Below are 27,991 nucleotides of genomic sequence, written 5' to 3'. Positions count from 1 at the left end.
CGCTTCCTCCGGCGCCCCGCCCCCCGGGCTCGCCCCGAGCCCCGATTGGCTGCGCGGCGGGAGCGCGCCGAGTCAGGGGGCGGGCCCGCGCCGGCTACAAAGCGGCGAAGGTCACGGCGCGAGAAGGCGCGCGCCGCCGCCCCGCGTCCCGCCTGCGGCTCTGGGCCCCCCCCAGCCCCGTGGCCCGCCGCCCGCCGTCCGCCGCCCGCCGCCCGCTGCCCGCGCGGGGAACCATGGAGGGAGTGAGCGCGCTGCTGGCCCGCTGCCCCACGGCGGGCCTGGCCGGCGGCCTGGGGGTCACGGCGTGCGCCGCGGCCGGCGTGCTGCTCTACCGGATCGCGCGGAGGTGAGTGCGCGCGGCCCACGCGGCCTCGGCCCGCCGCTCTCCGCCCGCCCCGGCCGCTCCCGGACCGCGCGGCGTCTCCCTGCCCGCGAGGCCCCGGCGTGGCGGTGGGGGCCCGGCCTATGGGCCCACGCGCCGGGACCCGCTCTGCACGCCCGCGTCCCGCTGGGGGCTGGGCTGGGAGTCTTCGTGGTGGGGAAGCGGCCGGGCGGTGGGTTCGGGGATCCCAGGAATGCGGGGCGGGCGAGGACGGCCAGCGCGTGGGTTACAAACTTCCTCCCCCACGGAGACGCGTGCCTGCCGAGCCGCGGGATCTGTAGGGCCGCCCCACGCCCACCCCGGCCCCGACACCCTGCCGGAGAGTACCGGGAGATGGGGACTGCTCTCTTGCCGGCCTTCAGCCCGGCTCGGCGGGCACACGCTGGGATGGACTGACACTAGCCGGCACTTTCCGGTCGGGCGTTCGCCGGCTGGGGCGTCGTTCTGATTTCATAGGGGCCCAGTCAGAGTCATGACCCCAGCAGCCCCTGGAGAAGGAAGCCAGGGACAAAAGAGCTGAGTAAACTGTCATAATTAGAAGAGCCACCGTGTGAACTGAAGCCACCTGGTCCTGGAGCCCGCATTGCTAACCCCCAGGCTACACTACGTCCTAGAGCGGGGAAGCCTAATATTCTTTTTTTTTTTAAGATTTTATTTTTTTATTTGACAGAGATCACAAGTAGGCAGAGAGGCAGGCAGAGGGGGTGGGGGCGGGAAGCAGGCTCCCTGCCGACCAGAGAACCTGAAGCGGGGCTGGGATCCAGGACCCTGGGATCATGACCTGAGCTGAAGGCACTTAACTCACCGAGCCACCCAGGCTCCACGGAAGCCTAATATTCTTAAATGATCCGGTCCGCCTGCTGCTGCCGCAGCCGCTGCTGAGCTAGGTCAGTAACTGTCCCAGTGCTGGCAGGGCTCAGATCATGCTGACCCGGGTGTTCTGAGGGCCCTCCGTGGTCAGGGAGAAAAGTGGAGTGGCCTCTAGTTCAGCAGGGCCTCAGGGGCAGCCCAGCTGATTCCACATCTGATCCGGCCTCTCAGAGAACAGGGGGAAAAGACAGGATTGTGAACACATTCTAGGGACAGAGTGGGTGTTTGTCATTTCAGCAAGGGACCTGCAAAGCTCAGATACCAGGTAGAAGAAGAAAAGGAACTGGGCTTTCGGTCCGTGGCAGCAAGTGGCAGAGCTGGGATTTGAACCTGGGCAGTCTGGTGGTTCTTCCTTAACCGCCACCATGTGCTGTTTCTCATCCAAGGGAGAAAGACAGGAGGGTGACTGAGTCACAGGTTTCCTGGAGGAGGAAGGGTAGGAGGACGTCAGCTGTGTCTGCAGGGTGAGCCAGATGGGCAGGCTGAGGAGGGGTGGCTTCCCAGGGGAGGATAGCGGGAGATTGATGGAGCTCCCGGTTCAAGGGGTCCCTGACACCACAGGTCTCCCAGTGTTCTGGTTCCTGCCCAATTTCTGGAAGCTGGAGGGGCTTCCAGGATCAGCTGGTTCAAGGTGGTCATTTTGTACGTGAGGGAACCGAAGTGCAGGGGCATGTGGCAGTCTGCTCTGATTCCCAGAGCGTGTGGACAGCAGAAGGGAGCTCAGGGCCCGGCTTGTCTCCTGGACAGTGCTGCCTCCCGACGCCCTGGCGTGGGGAGTGGTACACCAAGGATCAGAGCCTGGGTCAGGCTTCAGTTGTGTTTAGTGTGGCTGAAGTTGGGCTGGCTTTGCTCACTGTGCCTCACGCTCCTGTGTCTTTAGCTGTGGCTTTTCTCAGGGGTCCTGTTCTCTCCTCCTGGGCTGCTGGCTGCAACTTCCCCTCTCCCAGAGATAGGAATCTGGAGACTCAGGGCTGTGCTGGGTAAGCTGATTCAAGGGCAGCCCGGAGGGTACCTGGAAGGCCTTTTCACTCCAGCAACAGGACACCAGAGTCATGGTGTGGCGTGGGGACCTCTTTCCTGGTTGGCCTGAGAAGGACCAGACCTCTCCCAGGATGCTCTGGATTGTCAGAAAGCACGGGCTTTTGTCTGGGTATCATAAATCGTCCCCTGTCCTGCTCCAGAAGCAAGACTAGCCCTGCAGAGACTGAGCCCTTCTCCCTCTAGCAGGAAGATCGCTGTGACAGCGAGGAACGTTGGCTTTCGCTCTGTGGCTTTTGAATGAGGAGAGTTGTTTCTGGGAAGCGACTTGGGAGGGTTGGGTGTTGGTGGACTCAGCGCAGAGGTATCGGAGACCGGCCCGGGAGCCTGGGGAAGAGGCCGCTTCTCGGAAGTGCTGCAGCCCTCCCAGAGCCTCAGTAGTCCTGCCCGGATCATTGGTAACTCGGTGCTGACAGCCTGCGGTAGTACGGGCACACCGCCTCCAGAAGCCCGTTCTCCAGATGAGGGAAGCGGGGCCTGGAGGGCTTGGGCTCATGCCCTCCTCTGGCCTCCATTGCACAGCAGATCCACTCCAGCCCTTCGGGTCCTAACCAAGCCCCACACTGGGTCCTCGCTGAGCGTGCGCAGGAGGCCACCACTGTCCCCCCCGGGCTGGGAGCCTGAATTGCACTTTGCGGGGCGAGCTTGCCCTGCCTCCGGGCTCCTGATGGCTGCCCGCTCCTGGCCCACCTCGACTCCGTCTCCGGACTCTGCTGCTCGGTATTGTGTCCAGGATCTTATCTCCTGCCAGCATATCCCTGCTCGGGGCCTCCCATGTCACCGCCCGTGGCACCCTGGGTGTTTACTGGCTTGTGTACTTTCTGGGGTTTAGAGACGGAGAAGACCAGCCTCCCGGGTTGGGCAGCAGAGCCTCATCCTGGCGTCCGGAGTCCCCGTCTCCCGCCCACCACACACCAGCCCAGGGGCCAGCCCTCCCTGGATGCCCGCCGGGTGTCCCCTCCCCGCTTGGCCCCGCAGCCCGCCTGTCTGAATGCTATCCGCTCATTGTGCCCTGCTGACCAGCAGACCCGTTCTTTAGGGTGACGGCAAATGCTCTGCTGGTTGGCGTCTCCTGTGACATCTGTCACCAGCTGCCCTCGGACTTCTCCGTTCTCCTCGTGTCCGGGTCAGAAGTGGAGAGCGTTGCTCGTCCCTGCCGACGAGCCTGGCGTGTGCTCCGTGAACACGGGGCGGTGCTGGGGCAAAGGCGGGTGGTCCGCCATCCCCAAGCCAGGTCTGTCCCCAGAGAGGTGGGTCTTGAGTCGGGGCAGGAGGCCTGGAGGAACCGAGCTGCTTCTTGGAGCTGCTGGTGCCGCGGCCGCAGGGGCACCTGCTCGGACTCTCCTGGCTAGGACAGCACGCGTTGCCCGCTCAGGGCACAGAAGAGCAAGTGAGGAGCCACCTGGGGCTGCAGCGAGGCCCCCTCACCTGTGAGACTGTCCCACGCTGTCTGTCGGGGCCCTGCCAGGGGCTGCCCTCCTGGCTTCTACGGGAACCGGCCTGCCTGTCCTGGAGACCGTCTCTCAGGGGAGGCTGGGCACTTCTTGGGGCCCGGTGGAAACGTGGACTTGGGTCTTCCGCAGACGCTAAGCCGGCTTGGAGCCCATCCTTGTGTCTCCTCCGTGTGACGCGGTGCTGGGCTCCCGGCCGGTGTCGAGGGCCTGGCGCTGCGTCCCTCGGCGGAGGGCCCCCTCCTGGAACATACCCCGCCCCATGTGTAGGAAATGTAGGACAGGAGCTGTGTTTTCACTGAATGCCCATCAGAGCTGATGGGCTGGTACCATTGTTGAGGGCGTGTGTCTGTCTTTTCCCCCCCAGTCTGTGGGTTCGGGGTTGTGGAGGGCTAGGTCGGGAGAACGTAGCTGCCTCTTGTTTCTCGCAAGGGGCTGCCCTGCTCCTGGCTGCTTCGGGCCTCCTCTGGCTCCAGGAGAGCCCAGGAGCTCAGCCCGCTGCAGCAGAAGCTGGGTGAACCCTGCCAGGCCCTCCTGTCCGCCACCTGCTGGGGCCCAGCCTGCCTCCCCCAGGCCGCCTCGCCAGGGCCTGTCTCCCCCTTGCCTGTGGTAGGGAGACATGCTGTCTTACTACCTCAGACGTCGCCCACTACTCAGAGTGGTTTGTCCGAGAGCCTCCCTGGGGTGGAGGTTGTTGGCTTGGGGAGGAGGGGTTTGGAGGTTTCATGAGGGGACCAGGGGGCGTTTCCCTGAGCAGGAGCAGGAGCGGTGCTAAGCTCTCAGAATAGACCCTCACTCCTTTGTCAGGCCTGGTCCAGGCGGAGGAGGGTGCAGCCCTCCAGGGCCCAGCGGCGCTGGCCGGGTTGCTGACGCTCATGCCCCCAGCACCCCGGTGCTTGCTGGCCCGTCCATCGCTCCCAGGACCTGGACCCTTCCAGGACTGGTTGCAGGGGACCTGTTGGGGAGCATTCGGTAGCCTCTGGACCCCCACTGTCACCCCCCACCCTGGGCAGGGATCACCACGGGGTGACAGCGACAGGAGGCAGAGCAGCGGGCTGGCCCTGGGGACCAGAGCTAATCCCCGCCTCTCCTTCCTGCCACCCGCGTCCAGGCCAGGCTCGTTTCCTGAGCAGCGGAGCTGGAGGCTCGGAGTGGAAATGATGGATTCCTGGGGCAGTAGGGGCTCGGGGGACTCCCTGGGACAGAAGCTGCAGGTCCTGCTCACCCCCGTGGAGTCCCCGGGGCCGGCGTCTTTATCTCCTGCCCCGCTCGCCCTTTATGCCGAGGCTCCCGGCTCCTCTGCTTGGCGTCTCCCCAGAGGCCAGGTGGGCGTGGTGGGGGGGCTGAGGAGGCCCCGGGTGAGGATGGGGGCCCCGGGGGCAGGTGAGAGAGGTCTCTCGGCCTGTGTCATCACTCAAGGGGATGTGGCCCCCTGCACCATCACAGAGACGCCTGTGAAGCAGGCGTGAATGAGCAGAGGGCAAGCGGCAGCATCTCGGCGGGGTGGGTTTCCACACCTCTCGCCCTGCCTGGCGCCGCCGTCCCCCACTCTGTGCGTGGAGCCCGGGGCAGCTGCCCGAGTGCCTTGTGCCAGCCTCCTGCCCAGCTCAGCACTTTCCTAAATGCCCAGGTTTGATTCCCTCAGCAGCCTCCGTTTGCGGCAAGGATTATCATTATCCCCGTTGTCCCCTAAGCAGTGGAGGTTCCAGGAGGCAGGTGACTTTCTCCAGAGGCCACACCACACAGCCGGGAGCATGGTGCTGCACCGCCTGGCCATTTCTAGGCCTTACTCTGGCCTCTTGCTGTTGATAGGACATGACGGGCCCTTGTCCACGTGAGGGCTTTGGCCTGAACAGGGGCAGAGAGTGTGCTGCTGTGGTTGCTGGGGGCGGTGCAGGGTGCCCTCTGTACCTTGGGGCCCTTCCTTGCATACCGTCGCCTCCCCCAACCCCTTCCCAGCCTGACCACCATGGATTAGGCACTTAGGCCGGCATCGTTCTGTACTTCCCACCCTTGACATGCTCTTGTCCCCAGGTGACAGGTCGTAAGGCTGACTGCACGACCCTCATAACCTGCCAGTGGTCGGGGGTGGGGTGGGTGGTGAGGGAAGGGCCAGGAGGCGGCCGCGGTTCGAGTTCCCGGAGCTGGCCCTTTACGCTGCAGAGCACCTTTGGGTGTCTTGTGCCATTGGATCGTTGTAGCACATGGAGGCGCGGGTTCTGTGATCGCTCGCGCTTGGCAGATGCAGGCCAGGCTGGGTGAGAACAAGCTTCCTGGGGCTCACATCTAGAATTGGCCGACCCAGGACCTCTGGCTCGAGGAAGCATGAGGTCGTGGCTGCCCTGTGGACAGCACTTGGGTGTGGTGTGAGTGCCCACACAGCGGGGCCCAGGCAGCACCCCAGCTGGAGGTGGTCTCTCGGGGAGAACAGAAGGGACAGGGGCCATGAGGCCAGGATCCCAGGGCTCAAGCAGCTGCCATCCATTGCCCACATGGTTTCTGGATTCCCTGGGACTGGAGGGGTTTGCTGGGCAGTTGCTCTTCCCTCCCCCACTCCCCCCACCCCACAGCCAGTGAGCTGGGTGAAGGCGCCCAGAGCACAGATCCCCCAGTGTCTGGGCTGGGATTATCCTGCAGACCCCACCTGTCACCACATGCGTGGCCAACCAGGCCCCCTGTGGATGGCCTGCCCTGTCCCCTCCATCGGGGATGCTTGGCTCCAGTCTGAGCAGCTGTCTCTGGTCCCCGCCCCTGTGTCTCCTTGGCCTCGATCTCTTGGGGTTTCATCTGTGGAGCACAGGAGGCTCCTGCCATCTGGAAACTCCCAGAAGAGCACCGTTTCCACGGCCCAGGGGGAGGCCCAGGGTCTGCAGGCCTCAGGAGGGTGGTCCTAGAGCCTGGCCCCTGTTGTCCCGCCCCAGGACAGGGGGGTGGCCCTGGGTTCCCACATAGACCAGCGGGAGCCAAGGGGTCTCATGCGTCTTCAGGTGTTCCCTGGGGAGGTGGGGGGGGGGGGTGGCGGGAGCACAAGCAGGCAGACTTTGCCTATTGGCCTTAGGAGAAGCTCCACCTGGCCTCAGCCTCCTTGCTGGGCCTCCTGGTGAGCCCTCAGCACGCAGCCAAGCCCTTTGCCGAGTCACTTCCTCCAGCCTGCTGCGTCCCCGGCTCCGGGTCCCCCGTCTTGCTTCCCATAGTGCAGGTGGCAGAGCTCTTCTGGCTGACACGACCCTGTCCTCGTCCACAGGATGAAGCCGACGCACACCATCGTCAACTGCTGGTTCTGCAACCAGGACACGGTCGTGCCCTACGGGAACCGCAACTGCTGGGACTGTCCCCACTGTGAGCAGTACAACGGCTTCCAGGAGGTGCGGGTGCCCCTCCACCTGGGAGAACGACCTGGGCCTGGGGAAGGGGGCGTGGCAGCGTCACAGCCTTACAAGTGGCGGGTTGAGGTGCACACCCGGAACTTTCTGGCTCCGGGGCCATTCCGTGCCTTGCGTCAGACCTGGAGTCCGCAGGCTCCCTGCAGAGGCCGGGTCGCGCGGCTGTGTGGGCCATGCTCTACAGCCACCGGCCGGCTCTGCCAGGCCACCAGACTCCTGGGTCAGCGAGTGTGGGGGGGGAGGGCAGCTGCAGTGCGGGGAAACTCCGCGCACAGACCCAGGCGGCCAGCCCAGGGTTGCTGTGGAGCTCCCTGGAGCCACAGGGTGCCACGGTCCCGAGGGCTGCAGGCTGTGGGGAGGGGGCAGGCTGTTTCTGCCGTTGTCTGCAAAGAAGGGGGAGGTTTGAGGTCGCCCCCACTTCCCTGGAGTGGCGCCAGCAGGGGCGCCCCCACTGACTCCACCAATGCACCCCCTCCCCCAGAATGGCGACTACAACAAGCCCATCCCCGCGCAGTACATGGAGCACCTGAACCACGTGGTGAGCGGCGCGCCCCGCCCCCGCGCGCCTGCGCAGCCGCAGCAGTGGGTGAGCAGCCAGGTGCTGCTGTGCCGCAGGTGCAGCCACCACCAGACCACCAAGATCAAGCAGCTGGCCGCCTTCGCGCCGCGCGACGAGGTGAGGGGGGGTGCGTGGCGGGGGGGGGGGGGTGGCGCATGGTGGGGGGGGGGCCTTCTCCTCCTGCCCCACGCCAGCCCCACATCCCAGCCGTTCAACCTTGTCCACCTCCGTCGGGGCACAAGTGATGCTCACGCGGTCACAGCCAGCAGGGCTCCAGGCCAGGACGGTCGTGGAAACCCCAGCGCCTGCCTGAGGGCTTTGTCCTGGGCAAGGAGGAGGTGGGGTCCTGGGGCTCCAGCACAGGCCTCGTCAGACTGTCGCATCTGTGTCTCTGGCTCCGTCTCGTCCACTGGCCCGCCTGGCGGGTGCTGTGGGGTGGGCGGAGAGCACTCCCAGCTTCTGGAAGAGGAAACTAGGCAGAGCCAAGCAGCCCCTGTTAGGGATTCGCCTCGCCTGTGCCCACGTTGGGGCCCAGCAGGCCGGTTAGCTAGCACAGCCCGGTCTAGGGGTTCCCTGGCCGCTGGAGAGGAGCCCACCTGGGGCCCAGAGACCCCGCTTCCCCACGGTTCTGCTGGCAGGAAGGAGCGTAGCACAGAGCCGAGCCGTGGCTGGGCAGGGGGAGACGGGGAACCTGCATAAAGAAGGGAAGGCGAGTGCAGTTTGGCAACCGGAGCCGCTGCTGTGGCATTTGGGTGCCAGTAAGAGACCAAACTGGTAACTCTCCTGGCCACTGCAGACTGGAGTGTTGGACTCCCCGGGGAAGGAGAGGTGTGCTGCTGCCTCTCGAGGGAGGAGGGCTGAGATTTGAATCTTCTGGGCTCTTCCTGAAGCCCAAAGGACCCTTCAGCTCCCACGAAAGCCCTCAGCCCTCTAGTGTTTTTTGGATTCTTGATCTTAAGGGCAGGGGCAGGCCCTGCCTCTGGGCGGGTTCTGTCTGCATCTAAGTAGCATCAGCCCAGAGCTGTTTCTCCTGGGACTCCCCTGCCTTCCCGGAGCCCAGGAGTGGAGCCTGAGGCAGGGACCACATCTCAAGTTCCTGGCCTCCTGGTGCCCCCTGTGTGGTCACAGAACCTGGCTGGAGAAGCCCCTGTCACCCGTGGGCCCCTGCCGCATGCCAGGTTCTGGGCTGGGCCTGCCACTTGGCGGCCGGCATCACCACCGCAGGCCATCCGTCGGGTCGGGCACCACCGGAAGCAGGTTCAGCGGGGATGGCTTGCTCAGGGTCGCCCCCCGGGGATGCTAAGCCTCGGTCGTGTGTCCGCACCACAGGGCAGGTACGACGAAGAGATCGAGGTGTACCGCCACCACCTGGAGCAGATGTACAAGCTGTGTCGGCCGTGCCAGGCGGCTGTCGAGTACTACATCAAGCACCAGAACCGCCAGCTGCGCGCCCTGCTGCTTAGCCACCAGTTCCGGCGCCGGGAGGCAGACCAGAGCCACGCGCAGGTTGGAGTGAGACACACACACACCCCCGCCACCACCCCCGCTGCAGCGTTTGGGGAGTCACAACCTTGAGATGGGGCGGAAACTCCCTGGTAGAGGGCTGAACCCCCGTGAGCGGAGGGCAGCTCTTCAGAGCTAAGGTCCTTTTCCTGGAGGCAGGAGCCTTTCCAGGGGCTCCATTCCCACCCCTGTCCCCTGTCCCTTCCTGTCTTCAGACCAAGCAGGGGTCCCAGGAAGAGTGGCTCCAATTGTGTTGGCGTGTGTTTGTGCGCTTGAGCAGGGTGTGGGGGTGGGCGTCAGGGCCCTGCTTCCCCGACACCGGCACGGTCCCCCACGGCCCCCTTCATGGTGGGTCTGCCGTCCCACCCCCTGACCCCCAGTTACAGCTGGAAGCCAAACTTGGGGAGTTTAAATAACTTGCAGAGGGCCGCACACCAGGATTTGAACCCCGGGACTGTCTAGCTGAAGCTATTTCTAATCATTATCACTGTGCTAGGTTGATGGAATGTTCTGGTTTGGAAACTCTGAGGTAATAGCAGGTGGCTTAGAAGTAAAAGCCATCCACCCCAGGGACACCTGGGGGGCCCAGTCATTAAGCATCTGCCTTCAGCTCAGGTCATGGTGCTAGGATCCTGGGATCGAGCCCTGTGTGGGGCTCCTGCTCACTGGGGAGGCTGCTTCTCCCTCTGCCTGCCGCTCTTCCTGCTTGTGTTCTCTCTCTGACAAATAAATAACATTAAAAAAAAAAAAAGGCAGGGGCGCCTGGGTGGCTCAGTGGTTTAAGCCACTGCCTTCGGCTCAGGTCATGATCTCAGGGTCCTGGGATCGAGTCCCGCATCGGGCTCTCTGCTCGGCAGGGAGCCTGCTTCCCTCTCACTCTCTCTGCCTGCCTCTCCGCCTACTTGTGATCTCTCTCTGTCAAATAAATAAATAAAATCTTTAAAAAAAAAAAAAAAAAGGCAAAACAAAACCATCCCCCGCAGAGGCATTCCTGCCCACCCTCTCCATGCCCAGCTGGTGTGGTTTCAGGCTGCACCTAGGCCTCTGACCACACGGCCACGGCCCGCACGCCCACTCCTACACAGCAGGAAGCCAGATGGACTGACCTTTGGCTTTGCTCCTCACCACTGTGTTCCTAGACCAAACAACGTGGCTGCTGTGGTTTTTTAACTTCGTTTTGGCCTGAGTTACCGCGGTGTGTGTTATAATTCCATTTAAGATCACAGTAGGAACTTTTGATGAGAACTGGACAAAAGGAAAAACTTACTAGAAAAAACAGGTCACCGTAATATCAAAAACGTTTCTCTAGAGGACGTGGGAGAGCGTAGCCGACCCAGCACGGTGGCGTCCGTGGTGGGTGAAGGCCGGGAGAGGCAGGAGGTGCGGCAGCGGAGCCCGGCAGTAAACCGAGAAACAAAGTGGGGGTCTCTGACCGCCAGGAACCAGGTGGCAGTTTGGTTTGGTTCAAGCGGAGCTTGAGCTTAGGACCCTAAGAGCTGAGATCAGGAGTCGGATGCTTCACTGGCTGAGCCGCCCAGGCGCCCCCGGAACCAGGTGGATCTTCAGAAGTGTGCTGGGGCCCTGGTCAGACCCCCCTTGCAGAGCGGGCCCCGGAGACGACCGTTGATGGCGCTGGCCGTCTCGCTAACCGGTCTCTCTCCCCCTCAGAGCTTCTCATCTGCGGTGAAGGCCCCAGTCCAGGTCATCGTGCTCCGCACCCTCGCCTTCCTGGCCTGTACCTTCCTGCTGACCCTCGCGCTCTATGGCACCAGCAACCCCTTTGCCCCACAGGCCACCCTGCCTCCAGCCCTGCCGCCCGGTGGCAACGGCTCCGCCGCACCCGACAACAGCAGCGCCCCGGGGCCAGAGGGTTGGCAGCAGCTGCTGGGCCTGCTGCCCGAGCACGCGGCCGAGAAGCTGCGTGAGGCCTGGGCCTTCGGGCAGAGCCACCAGATGGGCGTCGTGGCCCTGGGCCTGCTCACCTGCCTGCTGGCCATGCTGCTGGCCGGCCGCCTCAGGTGTGTGCGGAGCCCAGCGGGGCAGGACTCGGGGGGCGGAGGAGCACCCGGAGTCGAGGCCAGGAGGCCCTGCTGGGCATGCAGCCGTGGGCAAGGCTCCGTGGCATGGCTGGAACGAGACACGGTCCCTCTTCTCCGGCCGCTGGGAGTCAGTGGGGATGGGGTGGGGGGCAGCAGAAACGTGTGTGGCCTGCTTGAGGGAGTTGGTGGCACTTGGAGCCGGCCGGCCCCTCACCGCTCCGTGCTTCGGCCACCTGGCATGCTTCTGTCTCTCAGGCTTCTCTGGTGCAGAGTGGGGTGATTTGGCCCAACTCCATCCCTGGTTGTCTGGGGACCGAGTGGGGCCCTAGCCCCCCACGCCCCCGTGCACTTGGAGGCCGTGGTGAACAGTGTCCATGTCATCTCGGGGGCTCCGAGGGAGGGTCTGTAGCCTGGGATCCCCCCATTCAGAGTCGTGCAGCACATGGGTGTTGGAGTGGGAGTCAGAGGCCCCTGTTCTCGTGGCCCCAGACTCTGTGCTGTGGGCAGGACCAGGGATGGACACGGGAGACTGGAAGTGGCCGGAGGGTGCGGGCTCTTAACCCTGCCCGTCCTAGGCCCTCACCACCGCCCTCCTCTGTCCTGCAGGCTCCGGAGGATCGACGCCTTTTCTACTTGCCTGTGGGCCCTGCTGCTGGGGCTGCACCTGACTGAGCAGTACCTGCAGGCTGCCTCGCCCGGCTGGCTGGACACACTCAAGTTCAGCACCACGTCCCTGTGCTGCCTGGTGGGCTTCACGGCAGCCGTGGCCACAAGGAAGGCGACAGGCCCGCGGAGGTTCCGGCCCCGAAGGTCAGAGAAGCAGCAGTGACTGCGGGGGGAGGACGGACAGACGGACAGGCCCGGAGCAGGGCCCCTCTGACTTGCATCTTACCTGCCTCACTCCTGCCCTTGCCCAACCTAGAGCCCCTGTCCTTTCCGGCACCACCAAGCTACCCTCCCAAGTGCCCTCTAGCTGCCCACCACTGCCGCTGTCTTTCTGGCCAAAGAGCCCACCCCACCCCCCGCCCCGAAACTGGATCCTGGGGGGGCACCCACACAGCCTGCCTCTGACCCAGGACCTCTGGCTGGCAGCTCTTTCCTGCTTTTCACACCAGGGGTGAGGGGCAGGTCCCTGCTGTCTGCTGCTCCTCTCACTTTGCTCCATCCCTGAGCCCCTGGCTCGGGCTGGTGACAGTGGCTGGGGGCTGGGCCCTTGCCGCATGGCCTCCTTGGGCTGCTGGGCATGGGCAGGTGCTGCTGAGCACGGGCCAGAGCAGAGCCCCCCCAACCAGGTCTCCACATCACTTCCCCGGTCTATCCTTTTGGTCGTGACAGTGGCCCAGCCAGCCCTCACGGAGCCGGGGAACCAGGAGGACACAGGGCTGCGCCCCCGGGGTGTACGGTTCAGTTCGGCTCCAAGATCTTCCTGAGACGCATGGTCCTTCGGCCTCCCTCCCCAGGAACAGAGAACACTGTTCTTGGGTCCCGACTGGGCCTGACCTTGAGTGTGTGGGACGAGGCTCTTGAGGGGGACGTAGAGAATCCTGTGGCTCCTGTGGTCAGTGTCTTCTCAGAAGCCAGGCTGCTGGGGGCGTTCGCTCAGTGGGGGGAGGTCTGAGCAGTCTCTCTTTCAGTCTTCTGTTTTTCGGGCACTGATCCTTCTTAGATGCAGCTGGCTTTGCCCTTAAAAGCCGGGCCCGATCCCGGTGGCCGAGCCTTCTGCACCGCCACCCCGACCTGCCGCAGGGGCTGGGGTACAGGCCTCCCGAGCAGAGGCTGCCGCACCTGGCTGGCAGCGAGGCCCGAGTCCTCTCGGCTGCTCCCCTGCCCCAGGCCTGGGGTGTCCCACTTCCTCCACTTGGCCCCTGTAGGATGCCTGGGGAAGGTTCTCACTCCCTGCAGATAGCACAGGGCGGGGGCCCAAGACTGGCACACATGACACCGGGTCGTTTGTCACTTGTCCCTCTCTGTCCTGTCACTAATCCTCCTGGCACCACTCCCGGAGGCTGCTGAGGCTCCTGCTTCCCGGTTCCCCGTGGGGCAGGTGGAAACATAGGGACGGAGCTGCTGCTCCCGGGGAAGCACGCCCGCTGGTCACTGGCTGGTTCCAGCCAGGCCTGGGCTCTTCCACGCTTCAGTTTACCATCTGACATGAGAGGAGGACCTTTCTCCAGGCCCCTGAGTGCTGATCTTGGCGTGAACACACAAGTGCCACCCGCATAGGGAGGAAGGCGTTAGCCTAGGGTGCCATCTCTGAGTGCCATCCCAGCAGGCGGGCGGGCCCAGGGCTGCCCCCGTCCGGCGTTCTGCTGACTCAGCTGACTCCCTCCAGGGCCGGTGTGGCCTACCACCCGTCACTGAGTATCTGTCCCCCTCCAGATGGGCCCCCGAGGGTGCCAGCCGCTCCCCGTTCCATATTGGAGCTGGGGGAAGGCAAAGCAGAGGACGTGCCCCTGAGGATCACACTCAGCAAGGGGCCACCTACTAACCGAGCCTGAGGGGCAGGTGCCCGGCCCTTCATGGAGTCTGGGCCCCGCTGTCATGGTCCTTATATGCTCACGGGGTCCTAAGAAGCCACCCTACCCCACGCACATGCGTGTGCAGCAGCCGGGGCACCGCCCTGCACCTGGGGTCGGGGCGGGGGGGGTCTGGAGCTGCCTCCTAGCTCTGTGGCCCCAGTTGAGGCCCCCGCCTGGCTGGGCTTGGCGTATTCTCTGCAGAGAGGGAGGTGCAAGGTGACCGTCCAGGAAGGAGGAACTGGGGGCAATGGCCCACTGCCCGTCCCTTCATCCCCAGTCAGCCTGCCGGGGAGGGAGAGGAGGCGGCAGGTGCCAGGCCAAGAGCCCATGGTCTGTTGGCTGTGCGTGCCCTCGTGTACGGAAGCGCCCGTCCTCAAGGAAACTGACAGCGTGATGCTAATGACTGCTTTTCTTGGCGTTGAGTAGAAGCAGGACATCTGTGTGTATGTGTGTATTTAAGTTAAATTATTTATAATAACCACAACCAGCCCCCGTGCTGGCCAGGAGCCCCCGCTGAGCAGATGTCTTTCCTGCCCTCTAGCGGGGAGGGAAAGTCACCCTCGGAGCGCAGGGTCCTGGGCTTTTTAGAGTTCTGTGTGACTTTTTTTAAAATTACCTGTCTGTCCTTCGAAGTGCGTTGCTTGGAGTGTATTCCACGCTTTTTGATGTTTGCTGGCAACAGCTAAGAGAGAGCAGGCAGCACTGGGATCGGGGCTTATTAACTGGAAATGCGTCGCCCTACCTGGGACCTCTGTCCCCTCTGCTGGGGACCACTGTCAGACCACCTGAGGTGGTGACTGTCTCCAAGACGTGAGGGGGGGCCCACGTCTCGGGTCCCCATCGTGGGCGGAGCAGCTGCCTGGACACACCCGCCTGGGGAGGAGCCCTTGTCCCTTCTGTCTGTGACTGTTGCCCTGTGTCTCTCCCTCTCTGGTTGCGTGGTGACCTGCGGGGACTGGCCGGTGACTGTCTTTGCTGTAACCGTGACTCCGGCCGTAGATGTCGTGTGTGTCATGCTGTATTCTCAATAAATGCCTCCGGGGCTCCGCTCCCACCGGCGGGCGTCAGGCACCATGTTTTGTTTGTTCTTTCACGTTCCTTCAGAGGCTTCTGGGCCGGGGCAGGGGACTTTGGGGCACAGGTGTGCCCACGGGAGTCAGGTTTGGGTGCTGGCGATGCAGGCCCCAGCGGCTCAGGGCTCGGCTGTCGTCGTGCCCGGCTGGGTCGTCTGTCCCCCCGTCTCAATAAACTGCTGCTTAAAATGTAGTCCTTTCTCTCCTTCCGTTCCCGACACGGACTGGGATTGGGTCGAAAGAGACCGGGTGGCCCCCTTAGCGTCAGATGGGACATGCCGCCCGCCCCGTCCCAGAACCCGTTGATGCTGTGGACGTGCAGACTTGGATTCGGGGCTTAGTGCCTCTCTGAGATGGGGTCTGAGGGTGCGGGCTGGTTTGGGGGGGCTGCTCGCCAAAGGAAGCGTCGATACCTTTGAGCTCGCTGGAGCTTGGCAGAGGTTTCCAGGGACCGTCTGCTGCGGAGCCGTGATGGGAGCACCCTTGGCACTTTACGAGGCTCTGCTAGGTGACTGATGTCACTGCGTGTCACAGCAGGAGGGGTCAGACCAGAGAACCGGCTCCTCGGTGCCAGCGTTCTCGGAATCAGAGATTGGGAAGAGCTCCCGTGCCGGACGGCTGAGACTCCAGTTCTAAGCACTGGGGCGGCCCCAGGTGTGAGCAGGATCTGGGGAAGCGGGCAAGAGCTGGAAGGACCCTGGCAGCTTCTCCTGGGCACAGCTGACAGCTGACCACCTCCGAACGCTGCAGCCTGACGTGGAGCCGCTCCCCTCACTTGGCGGGTCGGGGAAGGTGGTGGGAGGCGGGGGGTAGTGGACTCTGCGGTGGGGGTGGGCACAGGAGGCCCGGCGCCGAGTGCTGCTGCCCTCTGCTGGACAGGCCTGCCCTGCCAGCCTGCCAGGTCCCCGAGGAGGCGCAGGTCCCCGCAGGGGACAGAACCTCACACGCGATCAGAGCAAGCTGGCCAAGGGTCCCAGTGTGCCTTGCCTGCCCCTGCAGTGAGGCAGCGCCCCCTCCCGCCTCTGGCTCTTCCCCCGCAGTGGTGGCACCGTCCTGCCACGTGGTATCACCGTTCTGACCTGTGTAGAGCTAGAACCTTCCACAGGTGTCTGGGGGGGGCAAGGAGGTGGGGGTCCGATGGGCTTGGGCGGGACAAGTCAGCATGTGGCGTGTGGGCGCGTCCTGCGGGGAGTTGGCCAGACACTTCTGGCGACGGGCTTGATGATTTCCTGCCATGATTTCCCCACGTCCCCCAAACCCAGGGGCCCTGCCTTTGCTGCTAACGTCCAGGTAGCCTCCTGGTGTTTTGGAACGCACCAAAAGGTCCCATGATTCTCTTAGGGGGGCAAGGGCGAACCCCACGCTTGCCTCGTGGAACTTGTTTAAAGCGAGGGCTGGGAGTGAAAAACAGGGAGGTCAGCAGAGTGTGGTTCTGCTTGCGGTGCCCCGAGCGTTTGGTCACGAGGGGCGCAGGGTGGGTCCCTTAGCCGGCCCCCGGCTCTGCTGCAGGGCCTGAGCCGGCCTGCCTATCCATCGGCACCTTGTCCATGGCCCCAGTTGTCCCTTGGGACTGAGGTAAGGCTGGACCTCCCCCAGCTCGGTCCGGACGGCGGACTAATGTATTAACTGCCTCTGTCCCTCCCCTCCCTCTGTAATCGGTTGCCTTAATCAGAAGCATGGTTGACAATCTGGCTTGGGGCCACCGGGTCCTCTTGTGTGATTTGTCCCATTCTCGAGTTAAAGAGACACTGTCACCTTACGTCTTTTGGGCAGCCTTGCGATCGTTTACTGGGCTTTTCTAAGCTAGAGTTAGGCTTGCGTCCCCAAGAGCCACTTCCCAGGGGTCCCGGAGCCTGATCGCCTCCCTCTCCACTCTGCAAGCGGCTTTAGACGAGTGAACGAGACCAGAGAGCAGCAGTGGGGTGCCCGGAGCCGGGCCCTGGGGAGCAGGGGGCTCCCCGAGCTCAGCGGCCCCGTCAGGAGGCTCTTGGCATGGAGCGCCAAGTGGCCAGGGGGAGCCCAAGGCCTTTGGCCTTCACTGGGTGCCTGGCGCGGGCGTGGGCATTTTCGCTTCAAGGCGAAGGGTTGGCGTGGGTTTGGCAAGGGCGACAGTGTCACTTTAATCCCGAGACTAGTAGTGGAACTAGTTTGCTGTGAAGCTGATGGGGGTCCGAGGGGGCATGCAGGGAGGGCTGGGGAGGGCTGGGGCACGCGGGCGCCTCCAGCCACCCGCTCCTAATGGCGTGAATGTGGTCGGACTGCTTTTCCGCTTCAACTAACGCACGCCTCCCTGGGACCCCGACTCCGGCCCCACCTGGCACCAGGGGAGAGGGGCCGGGACCTGGGCGGAGGCCGCCTCCAGAGCCCCCCGGGGCTGACCCTCCTCTTCTCTCCCACGCCCGATGGGCTTTTGCAGGTGTTCCCCATGCGTTGCACCCGGCCTCTGCCCCACGAGCCCCAGCCTGGCCGGGCCCTGCCCGAGCGCGGGCCCCTCGCCGCCGTCTCTGTTCATCCCCACCCCGCCCGGCTTCCTGCCGCTCGCCAGCCAGCAGCTGTTCCGGTCTCCGCGCCGGGCCTCGCCCTCCTCGCTGCCGGGCCGCCTCAGCCGGGCCCTCTCGCTGGGAACCATACCCTCCCTGACGCGGGCAGGTAAGGGGTGCGGCGCGGGGGGCTGCTGGGGGAGCTCCTGCCGGAGGGACGGACGGAACTGGGCTCAGATCCTGGTGCCGCGTCTGCTCGGCAGCTGCCTTCCTACTCTGAGCCTCAGTTTCCCTCCAAGAAAACAAGGCTCGTAGCAGAACCTGCCTGTGGGTGTTTGGGTCAAACAAGGTGACGCTTTCAAAGCACCTTCTCGAAGGGCAGCGGGCGCTCGGTAGATGTCCACATATTGGCCTTGGTCTTTTGCTGCTGTTCTTACTGTTGTCCTGACTGCCACGTTTTGAGAGCTTGGGGGCTGGAACATTTCCCCGGGTTTATTGAGTGCTTGCTGCCTGCAGGCCCTGGCATGACCAACACCTGGGCCCTGTCCAGAGAGACGTTGTCCCATCCTTCACCTTTTGCAGCAGACTCTTCCTGGGAAGTCAGTTATCAATTAAATCTGGCGTTTCCTCCTCGGAGCCTCGGGGGGAGCACCTGTGAGGGCCCTTGGTGCTCTGGGAAGCCCCCTGGGCAGACTGAGCTTGCCGCCTCCTCAGGCTGCGTCCTGGGGGCTGGCTTCCCGGGTGGCGGGTTTAGAAGTGGGAAGCCACGAGCCAGGATCCCAGCCTCCAAGACTGTGGGCGCCCTCTTGGTTAATCCGGGCTTGGTAACCTGCAACTGGTGTCTCGTTGAAGCCCCACGGCAGCTTTGCTGGGCTGGGGCTCCGGCTCCAGGCAGAGTCCCCTCTGAGCTTTGGTTCCCCCCCACCCCCTGCCATGACTTGCCCAGGGTCCCACTGCGCTCAGAGTCGGGCTTTGTGCCCAGTTGTCTGGCTCCTGAGCTCAGGCATCCTCCTGGATAGAGGGTGCGTCACACCGCAGAAGGGACAGGGCACACAGTGGGTAGGGTTCACGGCCTTTGGGGTAGGACCGAAGGTGTGATTGCCCCAGTACAGACACCTGGACTCCGAATAGTTCTGTGTAACCAGAAGTCAGCGGGCTTACTGGACGAGCCGCCCTCCTCCGCTCATTCAGCAGAGCTCCTGATCCCCTGCTTGTGTCCCTGGGGGTGGTCCCTGGTCCCTGGAATTCCCTGAACCTGGGAACCTGGGAGGCCCAGCAGCTGGGCCCTTCCCCTAGAATGTTCTGTGGAGCTGTTCATCAGGCCTTCTGGGTAGGGGTGAGGGTGTGGCTGGTGGGGGCCGAGGTGGGGACAGGGACACAAGCTCCCAGGCCTCTGTAGGACCAGCTCAGTTCGGGTCCTGCTGGGGCCTTCGGACGGCCGTCTTGGGGACAGAGGTGCAGACTGTGGGGGAAGGCTGCCTCTTGTTCTGCTCTTTAAGATATGAAATGAGCAGGGCACTTGGCTGGCGCAGTCAGTAGAGCAGAGGACTCTTGATCCCAAGCGCCCGAAAAGAAATGACTCCCGGTAACGTCCTGCAGGGTGAAAGGCAGGGACTTGATCTCCGAGGGGCACCTTCCTGCCCTTCTTGTTCCCCGTAGGGCAGACGCAGGGTTGAAAAACAGCCCCAAGTCTCCCCCCCCCCCACCCACTGCTCCTCCCTCTGGAGAAAAGTGCACCAGCTGCTGGTCTGTTGGAGGCAACTTGGGGCTGCTCAGGCTTCCCCATCTCTAGCCAGGCTCGTGCTGATTCACGCGCCCTGGGGGTCCCGTGAGCCCCTGATGTGGGCAGCTGAAGTGCCAGGAACCGTCCGTTGGGAACAGCCAAGTGGGTCCCCAGCCCATGACCCTGGGAGGGCCTAGAACCAGAGGCCGTACCTCAGGCCTGAGGTGGGCGTGACATCAGGGAAGCTTCTAGAGCAGGGCCCTCAGCAGACACGCTGCTGTTGTTACTATGGGATGGGAATACCCGTAACGGCAATGACCAGAGGCTTAGCTCCTCCAAGGTAGTTAAAGGCCTTTTTGCTTATATCCCGAGTTCATACTCATGCTTTTCCTTTTCCCCTGAGCAGAGACGTCCATCTGTTCCTGTGGCCCTTGCAGAGAACTTGGGGCGGGCGCGGCATCCCAGAGCCAGTGCAGGCCGTGGGGGCGGGCTTTCCCACCCATCACAGAGGACCCACAGCCTCCCTGTTGCCCTGCGGGGCTGGAGGCAAGGACCGTGGGGCATCTCTGTAGGATCCAGGCCAGTCTCGGACCGTCTGGTGACGGGCGGGATCCCAGGGCCTCCCAGCTAGGGGCGGTGAGGATGAGTTTTTGCAGCTCCTTGCTCAGGTAACCAGGTTCCCATTTCCTGTGTCTGTCTGTCTGTCTCTCTCGCTCTCGCTCTCCTCTACTCCTCCCTGCTTCTGGCCTCATCCCTGCATCCCTACAGCTCGTGCCCAGCAAAGACACTGCTCTCCTAGCATCCATAGAACAGGTTCCGGAAAGACCACGTGGCCACGCTTACCCAGACACAGGGCTTGGCCTGGGCCTGTGTCCGTGGGCCTTGTAGGGGAAGGGGCAGGGGACCCCGAGGGCGGTGAAGCAGCAGCCGCTCAGGACAGCACGCGGCGGCCGCTGGATCTTCCCACACTCAGCTCTCAGCGGAGCGCTGGGGACACAGGATGTGTGGGGTGGAGTCTCCGCCCTTGGGGGGCGCCTGACTGAGGAGTAACAGCGTGTTCGGTGCTCCCTGAGGTGCAGCACGGGCGGGCAGGCACAGGTTAGCGGGGGGGACCCCAGAAGGCTGCAGGAGTGGTTCTGGGCGAAGGGGGCCAGGGTGACTTTCCCCACGAACTGAGAGGGGCGAAGCGGATCTCGGACAGTAGTTCACGGAGTCGCTTGAGAGCCCGTTTTCGTGAGAGCCCGACATGCGTGACAAAGGTTAAACGTCAGCAGACCCGGGACTGGAGAATGGAGGGGCGGCGGCTGTCGTCCCCACAGGCCTGACACCTGTCACCCTTCTCTTTCCCTCCAGACTCGGGGTATCTGTTCAGCGGGAGCCGCCCCCCATCGCAGGTGTCTCGATCTGGAGAGGTTCCTGTTTCAGGTAAGGAGGATGGGGAAGCTCCTTTCGATGGGGCGCGGTGTGGGCGGGAATTTCCGGAGCATCCCGTGGATAGAACAGCAGCGTGGCGAGCCTGAGCTGTAGGGTCCGAAAGGGGCCGGTGTTCAAGTCTCAGCCCTGCGTCTCCAGCAAGTGTAGCCCTGGGCAAGTGACTCACATCCTGTGCCTCACTTTGCTCTTCTGTCAAATGGGCGCAGCAGTTTCCAGGACTCGATGGAATGCTGTCACGATTATCAGTGATGACTGCTGGAGGCGCGCACTCAGGACCCCGCCAGGAGCAGGGCTGGGGTTCCCCAACCTTAGTTAAGTCAGGAGTGCCCTCAGGGGGCAGCAGGGATGTGGTGAAGGGTCTGTGATCCTCTGGCCGCCCTCAGCCCCCGGCAGTCCCCCAGCCTGGTGCAGCCTTGCCTTTCTTCCCGGGTTACTAGAGGAGAAGCCCCAGGACCAAGGAACAGTAGCCACAGCAAGGGTAGCTGTGACAGTAGGGAATGCTCACGCCTTGTCACCAGTCTAACCAGAAGTCGTCGTCTCTGTCCTCCTCCTGCCCTCCAGATTACTTCTCTCTGCTGTCGGGATGCTGTCCCTCCTCCCCGCTCCCTTCCCCAGCGCCTTCCGTGGCTGGCTCCGTGGCCTCCAGCTCTGGCTCTCTGCGCCACCGCAGGCCCCTCATCAGCCCCGCCCGGCTCAACCTGCAGGGGCAGAAGCTGCTGCTGTTCCCGTCACCCCCCGGGGAGGCCCCCAGCACACCCAGCAGCTCAGATGAGCACTCACCCCACAATGGCAGCCTCTTCCCCCTCGAGCCGCCCCAGGTCCCGCAGAGATCACCGGCACAGGACACGAAGTTCAACATGGGTACGACCCTCTGACTGCCCCCCTGGTCGAGCTGTGACAGGGCTGCTGGTCACATGCAGGTGTGGGACGACCCAGCAAGAGGTCACACAGGGCCTGTCCTTGACCTTCTCTGGGCATGTGAGGCCCCTCTCCTGAGCTCCAGACACTCCCGACCTGGCTTCTGGTGCCCATAGACCGTCAGATATTGCCCTCCGTGGGCTGATTTTATTTTCTTCCTTTGCATTTGACCTTGAGGGGCCTTTGTTCTTTGGGATGGATCAAAAAGGCATCGTGCCTTGCTAGCCTGTTCCTGTCTGGTCACAGATATTTTTGCTTTGCTCAGATGGTGGTGTTCTGACAAGCGTTTTGAAATTTTTAAAATCAGGCCTAACCTTTACAATGTAGAACTTTCCCCTGAATGTGTGGATTTGCTGTGCTTCTTACAGCGCCAGAAGATTTGGCCACAGTGGGCCTGGATACTGGCCAGACAGGCGGAAGGACAGGCTGACATCCCACGTCCCAGCCTTGGCCACCCCCCTGTCCCACCTCCTGAAGCCTCGCTTGTGGCCATCATCTGCCAGCGCCTGCTGGGCACGGAGTTTGCTGCTCCTGGTCCAAAACCAGCTCCCCTCGTGGCAGCTACGCAGCCGGGTTATGAACAAGGACCTGGCCTCCCATTGCCCAGGGTTAGGGCAAGTGGGCAGGGCCACGTCCAAGGACGGTCCTGGGATTGGAGGTGGAGCCACCCCACGTCTGTCCCCGGGGGTGAACTGTGAGCACCTGCTGAGACACCCCTTCTCTCTGCAGACATGAGGTCGGGGCCGGAAGGAGGCAGCGCCTGCAGCAGCCGGTCCATCAAGAAAGAGGATGACTCCTCCCAGTCGTCCACCTGTGTAGTGGACACCACCACCCAAGGGTGCACAGAGGGGGCCGCCACCTGGAGAGGTCTGTGCTCCAACCTGGGGGAGGAGGGCGGGGTGGCTCGGGGGGGCCACGGGTCTGCAGCCCCCGCCCCTCCTGGTCTGTCAGGGACCCTGAGAGAGAAAGCTTTCCAGGGCCCTCGAGGGCCAGAAGTCTGTGAAACAACCCCCCCAGCGCCTTCCGAGTCCAGCCTCACAGGGCAGACAGACAACAGGCCCATGCCCCATGCTCCGATCAGGGTCTGGATCCGCCCCTGGCCTCAGGGTTAGTCAGAGTTGACGGAAGGAACACTTAGCACCGGTGAGAACGTAGTGCCTCGGCTGTGCCAGCCACATCTTGAGCCCCCCGGTGCCACAGGGGGGCTCCTGTCGCCAGCGCAGACGCAGAGCACTCCAGCCCTCGCACGGGGTCCCCGGGAGGACGCCAACCCGGAGTGCCTGTGCCGGCGTGGGAGCTGCGGGGTTCCCGTCCGGCTCCCCTGCGTGCGGGCCGCGGGGCGGGAAGTGAGCTGAGCTCCTGGCTCTGTGAAGCCCCAGGCACGCGGTGGGCACGCAGGAGTCAGCCCAGGGGCATCGGGGGGCCACGTGTGTGGGGAAGATGGGCGGACAGGTGTGCGCAGGTGGTCCTGAGCCGACCGGAAATAGGTGCTGCGCCCCACATCTGGCTGGTGTGGGGTGCGACCCAGCAGCCGTGAAACCCCCGAGCACAGACTTGGGGAGGGAACCCTAGCCCAGAGCCTAGGTGGGGCACTCTTCACTCTGCTAGAGCCCCTGTTCCTGTCTGTGCGGTGGCGGTCGCCCCCTGACCCCTACCCGGGTGCGAGTGCAGGACACTCTACCCCGGTCCCCGTCTGGTAGCGCGGGCTCAGGAAAGGAGGCGCCTCGTTGACCAAGTGACCCTAGGGGCAGGGGTCTTCCTGGGCGGGGAGGCCCCGGGGGGGCTGGGTCGGTGGTCCCCTGCACAGCGACCCCACCACCTGCCGGTCCCTCTTCTGACAGTGTCTCTTCACTCTCTCTCCAAGGTCGTTTCGGGCCCTCCCTGGTCCGGGGCCTCCTGGCCGTGAGCTTGGCCGCCAACGTGCTCTTCACCTCGGCCTACCTGTACCAGGTCCTGCGCTGAGCTGCGGCCCGAAGCCTCCAGGTCCCTGAGGGGCTCAGGGGTGCCCCGGTGCATGCTGCTCCCACCACTGCCGGCCTCGGAGCCCTCCCCGGGGCGCTGCCTCCGTCGTCCTCTCCAGGGCCCGTGACCCCACTGGGCCCGTCCTGTCCTCGGGATCCCCTCCTCACCTAACAGACCGTAGGGCTGAGCGTGGGCTGTGAGATCACTCTCCTCCCTGCCCGTCTCCTCGGCTGACATCACTTGTGTTTGGTGCTGACCCTGATCCCGAAGCCAGGGATCCCCAAGGGGCTGCGGGACCCTGGGGTCCCCTCCCGCACTGCCCAGCCCGCCTGGCAGGAGGACCACTACGACTGTAACTGCCCGGGAGCCGGCTGCCCCCCGACCCTGTGCTGCGGGCCAGACACCTCTCTGTACTGTACTCTGGTTCCACGCAGCCACCTCAGGTTCCCTGGGGGAGGAGCAAGGGACAGTCCCTGTGTCACTCACCCTCAGTCCTGCCTGGGGAAGAACAGAGCCCTTGGACAGGCCCCCTCGAGGACGGGCCTCCCCTGCCCCCGTCTCGCCCTGTCCTATCAGTTCCAAGTCTGGCCTGGCCTCTGGCTCTCCTGCCTGGGGTCCCCAGCCCAGGGCCCCTCAAGTTCTGGTGTAAGCACTTCTCCTCCCCTGTCCCCCTGCCAGCCTCCCTGCTGCCCTCGTGTGCCCCCATTTTGTTACCTCCAGTGACCTGCCCAGGCCTGCGCTTCTGGGGCTCACACAGGGGCCTCGCTGGAGCCCTCAGCCTACATGGCCGTGCGGGACAGGCCCGGGGCAGCCTGCAGGTCTCCAAGGAGACCGAACCCCATACCCTGCCCTGCCACCAACCTGGCCCCTTTGGCCCCCCCCAAGACCCTCCTTCCTGCCTCCCTTCGTTGTGCTGTCACTGTAGGCTCAGTGTGACCTCGGTCTCCAGGCCACCTCGGCTGACTTTCTCTCCCACCCCAGGCCCCGCCACTGCCCTGCCTACTGCTCCCACCGATTTGCTCCCCGCGACCCTCCGCCTCTGTGCCAGGGGTCCCGTCCTGCCCCTGAGCGGGGGAAGGAAGGCCCTTGGTCTGGCACAGGGACCCCGCCCCCACCCAGTGCTGTGAGGAATGCGTGTGCGTGTGCATGTGGCCCTCAGATTTCCCCCACCCCGGCCCCACTGCCCGGGGCCTCAGCCACGGGCCAGCAAGCAAGCGTGGGCCGCGTGTGTGTCTTGCACGTGCCTGTGCCCCTCGGGAAGGTCCTGGCGGTCTCGGTGAACTCTGAGACTTGCCAGTGGGGGAGGTGGAGGGGAGTAGTCGCGAGGACAGGAGGAAGGGTCTTTATCATTCAGGGATAAAGTTTAATTTTATTTTTCTACACATTTTTGCCAGGTAAGGCATTCTGCTGCTCTGCGGGATGCCCCCAGTTCTCCCTGCCAGGGAGGTTTCGTTTTTTTAAGCCTTGGGTGCTTTTTTAGTAATTTTTTTTACCATGTGGGGAAGGAGTTGCTCTGACCTCCCCCTCTCTCCTCTCCCCGCCCCCGCCCCCGCTCCTGTCCCGAGAGCTGTTTCCTGCCCTGCCTCCCCGCCAGCACACGGGGCGTGCGGGGCCGGGGGCCGCACCGGGACCCCGAGTCCGACTGCCAGGGCTGATCCCAACGCACAGATGGTGCTGCTTGGCCCCTGTCTGTGGAGCGGGCGCGTGTGTCAAGTTTTTTAATTTTATTTTTGCCTAACGAAGCCAAACTCCACTCCCGAGTACCCTTCCTCTGGCTCTGAGGAAGCCCCCAACACAGAGCGCCCGCCCCCTCCTCTCGGCCCCTCCTGCCCGAGACCCGAGGCCCCAGCACCCCGCAGGGGCAGGGGAGAGGCAGGGTGGGGAAGGAGGCTTGCTTACGTTTCTTTCAGTCAAAAAACACAACCTTATTTTTCTTTATAAAAGCAAAAAAGGAAACCAAAAAAGATACCAACCTTTGAACTACGTACCTCCGTCCGTCTTGTCTTCTGTTCACTCGGGAGGCTCAGGCCCGGTGGGGAGGGGTCCTGGCCGCAGGCGGAAGCGATTTCACCCATTTCTTCAACACAGGGTTGAGAGTGGGTGTTGGGGCTTATGGTGGCAGTGGCAAGTACAGTGTGGCCTGTCCCCTGGAGGCGAAGGGATTGGAACCAGGAGACCTGCTGCCTGAGGCAGGCCTGGGTGGGCGGGGCAGACGGGAGCTGGCTGAGCCCAGAACCTAGGAGGGTGTCCCTGGGGACAGCGTGAGCCAGGAGGGCTCAGGCAGAAAGCCTGTCCCAACCAGCAGGCCCCAACCTGACCCCAGAGCTGCAGGGGCGACAGACCTTGTTTTCTCCCGAGCCGCCTCCCAGTGGCCCACTGACCCTCCTGGCAGCCCGGTTCGTCACTGACACCTTCACCCCCAGTACACAGCAGGATGCTGCCCAGCCTGGGTGAGGAGGTCCGACTTCAGGGTGGATTCAGAAAAAGCACTCAAAGGTGCCCCTCTGGACCCTCGCTGAGCCAGAACACCAGGGGCAGGGAGCCAGGGGTGCCCCTGGTCAGTGTCCCCCCGACAAGCTCTGTGCTTGGGCTGCCTGGTGACTGCGGGGTCTGCTTTTCTGTGGGCTCAGTTGAACTCTGAAGGTGCAGGCCCAATGGGGGCATTAAAGCCCATCACAGTGCAGAGGGGCGGCCCAGCACATGGGAGCACCCAAAGGGAGGATGGGGGGTGGGGTTCATGGCGCCCAGGGGGTGCTCGGCAGGGGGCTGGGCCAAGGACCTAGCTGACCTGGCCCTTCTGAGAGGTGATCAGATGCCAAGACCCTCCTGTGATGCAAAGTCTTTTGTATGGTAGCATCTCTGAGGACATTTCACTACCAGGAGTGGAGGAACCTGGGGAAGGCTTGGGGACCGCCAGCTTGGCTTCAGGGACCGACGTGGGACTGGACGCACTTGCTGGCTTCGAGTTGTGTGTGGCCCCTGTTCATTAGCTGGCGGAGCTCCGGGATTTCCACAGCACGTTCTTGCCTTCATCCATCACAGTCAAATTTGCACAATAGCTGTGACGGTGCCCCTAGCACGCGCAGGGCCCGTGTGCGCGGCTGTGTCGGGCACTGGGGCTCCAGTGGTGAGCGGAGTCCTGATGGCTCTGTCCCGCGGAGTCCCACCTAGAGCAGGAGGCCGGCCGAGGTCAGCGTACAGTCCACGCACGGGCAGCAGAGGGCTGCGAGGTCACAGGACACAGCGTCTCCAGTGCGGTCAGGAGGCTGGAGAGGAAGTTCAAGGACGATGAGATCACTGCGTGTGGGGGCGTCCAGTGCTTCTGGAAAGGCCCCCGGGGCCAGCTTTCAAAGAATTGAAGAGTGTGGCAAGAGCCCGGGGAGGGAGGAGAGCAGGCGGTCCCCCGTGAAGGGTGCATTGGGATTTCCAATTTCACCCCAAGAACGAAGGAGTCAATGCCGAATTCAAGCAAGGGAGAGACGGGAGCAAATGTGCATTGTTAAAAGGTTGCTTGGGCACAAGGTGAAGACAGAGGTTGGAGGAGCACAAGAATGAAAGGAGGGCCCAGTGGGGGCAGCCGCCTGGTTCCAGGGAGAGCAGGTGCAGTGAGAACGGGAGGAGGGAGGACACTGGCCGATTGCCGGGACGACCCACAGGACTCCGCCATGGGAGGTGGGGGCGGGGTGGTGTCCAGGTGGGCCTTGGGCTTGGAGCACACGCAGGTGGCTGGGTGGAAGGGCCCCTCCTAACTAGGGAAACTAGGAGGGGGACGGCAGAGCACGGGTCTTGTGAAACTCAGCTGTGAGCGTTTGCGTCAGATGCTTTGGAGACAGCAGGTGGACCCAGGCCCCTGGGCGCCCTGCCCGGAGTCCTCCTCCTCCCCTCACTGTAGCTGCAGGCACCACTCAAAGGCTGCCTGCTTTCAGAGGTCTCCTCTGGACCCCCCGTGACTCTGTCCCTAAGTGTCCTGTTGCTTCCATTCAGTCTCCGTGGTGGCTGCCTCCCCTTGGGAAGGTGACCTACCCGGGCAGATGCCTCGGCTCATAGCGGAGGCTCACGAAATACTGTGGAATGAAGGAACGAGATGTCCACGAGGTGGCCAGCGTGCAGGTGTTCCCAGGTCTCAGCTCCGAGGAGAGGTGACGGGAGAGACACACGGGGCCCTCCGAAGCCAGGCAAGAGAGCCAGATGCTAGCTCAGGGGACTGGAGCAGATGCGGGTGAGCTGGGGGACGGAGACCAGGTACCCCAGAGAGGCTTGAGGTCATGCATATTCCATCTCCATGGGGGGGGGCTTCTTCCTGTCCCCCTAGGCTTTACCGTGCCAGGGGACAAGGGGACACAGGATTAAAAGAACAGTCACAAATAACGAACTACTGTCAGAACATCAGGTAGGCCAGCAATGGCCAGGAGGCAGCCAAAGCCCCTCCCCACCCCAAAAATCCATGACCCTAGAAGTGGGGGGAGGGGTGTTTGAGGTGGGGGCGGGGGTGGGGGTAGAAGGGGGCAGAAGGCTGGTCTGGGGGGGGGAAGGGGTCCTGACGGTTTGTAGCACTTCAGGTTGCAAAGGCCTGAGTGACACCAGCTTTGGACCCCTCTCCCCTGAGCTGCACCTGCGTGCCAGAGGGTCCCCAGCCCATGAGGGTCAGTGGGGATGT

The 27,991-nt window shown here is 63.6% G+C and overlaps 1 protein-coding gene across 2 annotated transcripts; it reads left to right on the top strand.

Annotated features, from left to right (window-relative positions):
• The first annotated feature begins 109 nt into the window (after nucleotides 1-109).
• TMEM201 (transmembrane protein 201) lies at nucleotides 110-27,491 on the top strand. Of its 2 annotated transcripts, none has more exons than XR_006820088.1 (11): nucleotides 110-346; nucleotides 6,986-7,106; nucleotides 7,606-7,800; nucleotides 9,013-9,189; nucleotides 10,855-11,204; nucleotides 11,832-12,035; nucleotides 17,234-17,466; nucleotides 20,374-20,445; nucleotides 21,016-21,315; nucleotides 21,741-21,980; nucleotides 22,102-22,216. XR_006820088.1 is itself a non-coding variant. In XM_046017508.1 (11 exons), exons 1-11 carry the CDS (start codon nucleotides 234-236, stop codon nucleotides 23,332-23,334), a joined length of 2,001 nt encoding a protein of 666 aa, XP_045873464.1. In that variant the 5' UTR covers nucleotides 110-233; the 3' UTR covers nucleotides 23,335-27,491. The 2 variants fall into 2 exon arrangements, 1 of the variants encoding a protein (XP_045873464.1); XM_046017508.1 differs by lacking the exon at nucleotides 21,741-21,980 and adding an exon at nucleotides 23,237-27,491 and having other exon boundaries at nucleotides 22,102-22,239.
• Nucleotides 27,492-27,991: the final 500 nt, after the last annotated feature.

This window comes from Meles meles, chromosome 1 (assembly GCF_922984935.1).
Source record: "Meles meles chromosome 1, mMelMel3.1 paternal haplotype, whole genome shotgun sequence".
NCBI classification, from domain to species: Eukaryota; Metazoa; Chordata; class Mammalia; order Carnivora; family Mustelidae; genus Meles; species Meles meles.
This window is presented reverse-complemented; position numbering and strand designations above follow the sequence as displayed.